General features: G+C 36.9%; 1 protein-coding gene across 1 annotated transcript in view; it reads right to left on the reverse strand.

The window, feature by feature from the left end:
• LRRC1 (leucine rich repeat containing 1) overlaps positions 1 to 1,962 on the reverse strand; it is a 119,459-nt gene that overhangs the window by 59,482 nt on the left and 58,015 nt on the right. The window contains exon 4 of the mRNA XM_006024493.2: positions 767 to 856. Within this exon, the coding sequence (XP_006024555.2) occupies positions 767 to 856 (90 nt within the window). The remainder of the gene's footprint in view (positions 1 to 766; positions 857 to 1,962) is intronic.

Consider the following 1,962-nt stretch of genomic DNA (forward strand, 5'->3'; position numbering starts at 1 on the left):
AGGGCAGATCAGACCAGGGGCAGCTCCAGAGAGTAGGCCATTATCTCAAAGCAAGAAACTGACAAACTCTGGTTCTGTCCCTAAGACACAAACAGGCCAAAACTATCTATCATAATCACTCTTCAGCTGTTACCACAATGCATAACAAGGAACAAGTAATAGCAAAAGTTCTCAACCTGACAATATCCTTTAAATCTTGCTTCTGAAAAATCAAGCTTCCCACATCTCCCAATTTTTAACTTCCAAAGAACAGAGGATTAAGACATACACTATGCTCCAGGTTCAGTGGAGTTACTTCAGTGAATGTATTACAGCAGTGGTGCTCTAACTATCTGGTCCCATGAGCTTGATGAGTGGCACTGGGCCAGTCTACAGGCTGGATCCACCACTTAGTCAGCCCATGGGCTGGTCAAGCACCGAGTTGGTCCACAAGTGTGATTGGGTATATTGACCCAACCCAAAACACCAGCCTGACCCTGCAAAATGGCCTTACCCTGTGCACCAGCAGGACCTCACACCAGACGCAGATGCATGCCAGCCCAACCCTGCAGGTAGCCTGACCTCAATGTGCCAGATGTGACCACACAGCAAGTCCACACACTGGCACAATCTTCACACAGACTAAAATTTTTAATATTCTGACCCAACTACTAATCTGTGTATAAAAACACAACCTTTGCGTACCAGGCAAACTGAAAACATTTATGTCAGCAAAAACAAACGAAAAAGCATTTCTTAAAAAAGAAGAGGAAAAAAACCCACTTACTTCCCAATGTTTTCAGGTAGTGCCTGCAGAGAGATGTCGTTTACAGAAAGACAGGTTAGATTCTGTAATTCAGGAAAGCTTTCAGGCAATCTGTGGAGATATTAATTCAAATACATCAAAGACTTCTAGTATAGCAACTATTCATATTAACTCAGTGAGATTTTCTACTCTCATGAAAAAGAGAATGGAGGTGACCATTTTATTTAAAGAGATACATATATAAAACCAAGGAACACTAAAAGAAGACTAGCACAGGAAATAAAAAAGAAATGCCAGAAGTAAGCTAGACACGTTTAATTTTCTTCTATGTATCAAGGTGAAGAATATATGACTAAACATATGTGAACAAATAAAGACAGTGAGTATATCTGCTCATATAAATTTTAAAAAAAGAAACATAAAAGATTTAATAGTTTTCTTTCTAGATATAACAGCAGATATAGTTAGGGAAGGTGTAGAGGAGATTGGAGAACCATATGCTTATGCGATGTTATGGCATTAGGTCATGAAGTAAAGTCTTTTTTTTGTTGTTGTTTATAGCTATTTGTTAAGGACACTTCGAGCATAAATTCTCAAACAGTTGCAACTGGAATAAGCCTCCTACTGTCTCCTATATTTCTAAATCCAAGGGGGTCCTGACTACATTTGAGGGTCACAGTATAGAATAAGGGTGCCCTCATGTGGAAGATTAACAAAACCTCCAAAACAATAAACATGTTTTCTCTCCCATTTTATAAATGTAAAAAAGCCAGTATAAGTGAAAAATATTTAAGCAGATATTGATTATAAATGCTCTAGTAGCTTCTATAAAAATAACCCAGATAGATTATTTCACAAACTTTACCACATACACACTAAAATTCTTTAAAGAAGTTGCTCACAAGTTGTTCAGCTCATTATGTTATTTTAATGTCTAGTTTGTGTTAACTATGTTTTCATTATTTTAAAAACAAACTTGTTACATTTGGTATCATATAGTTCCTTGCTTAAAAAAAGGAACTGGTTAACACATGACAACTCTGCCATGACTTTCATAGTTTCTCAAATACTATCTAGTACACGCTCATCTATAACTACCCACCTATAAATGGGAAGGAAAATTTCCATTAAAGTGATTAACTGTTCTACTATGGCAAAAAGATTTAGGACTTCATTCTCCATCTTGCATTACACCAATAACTCTACTGAATTCAACA

Source organism: Alligator sinensis, unplaced genomic scaffold (genome assembly GCF_000455745.1).
Source record: "Alligator sinensis unplaced genomic scaffold, ASM45574v1 scaffold1012_1, whole genome shotgun sequence".
Lineage (NCBI taxonomy): Eukaryota > Metazoa > Chordata > Crocodylia > Alligatoridae > Alligator > Alligator sinensis.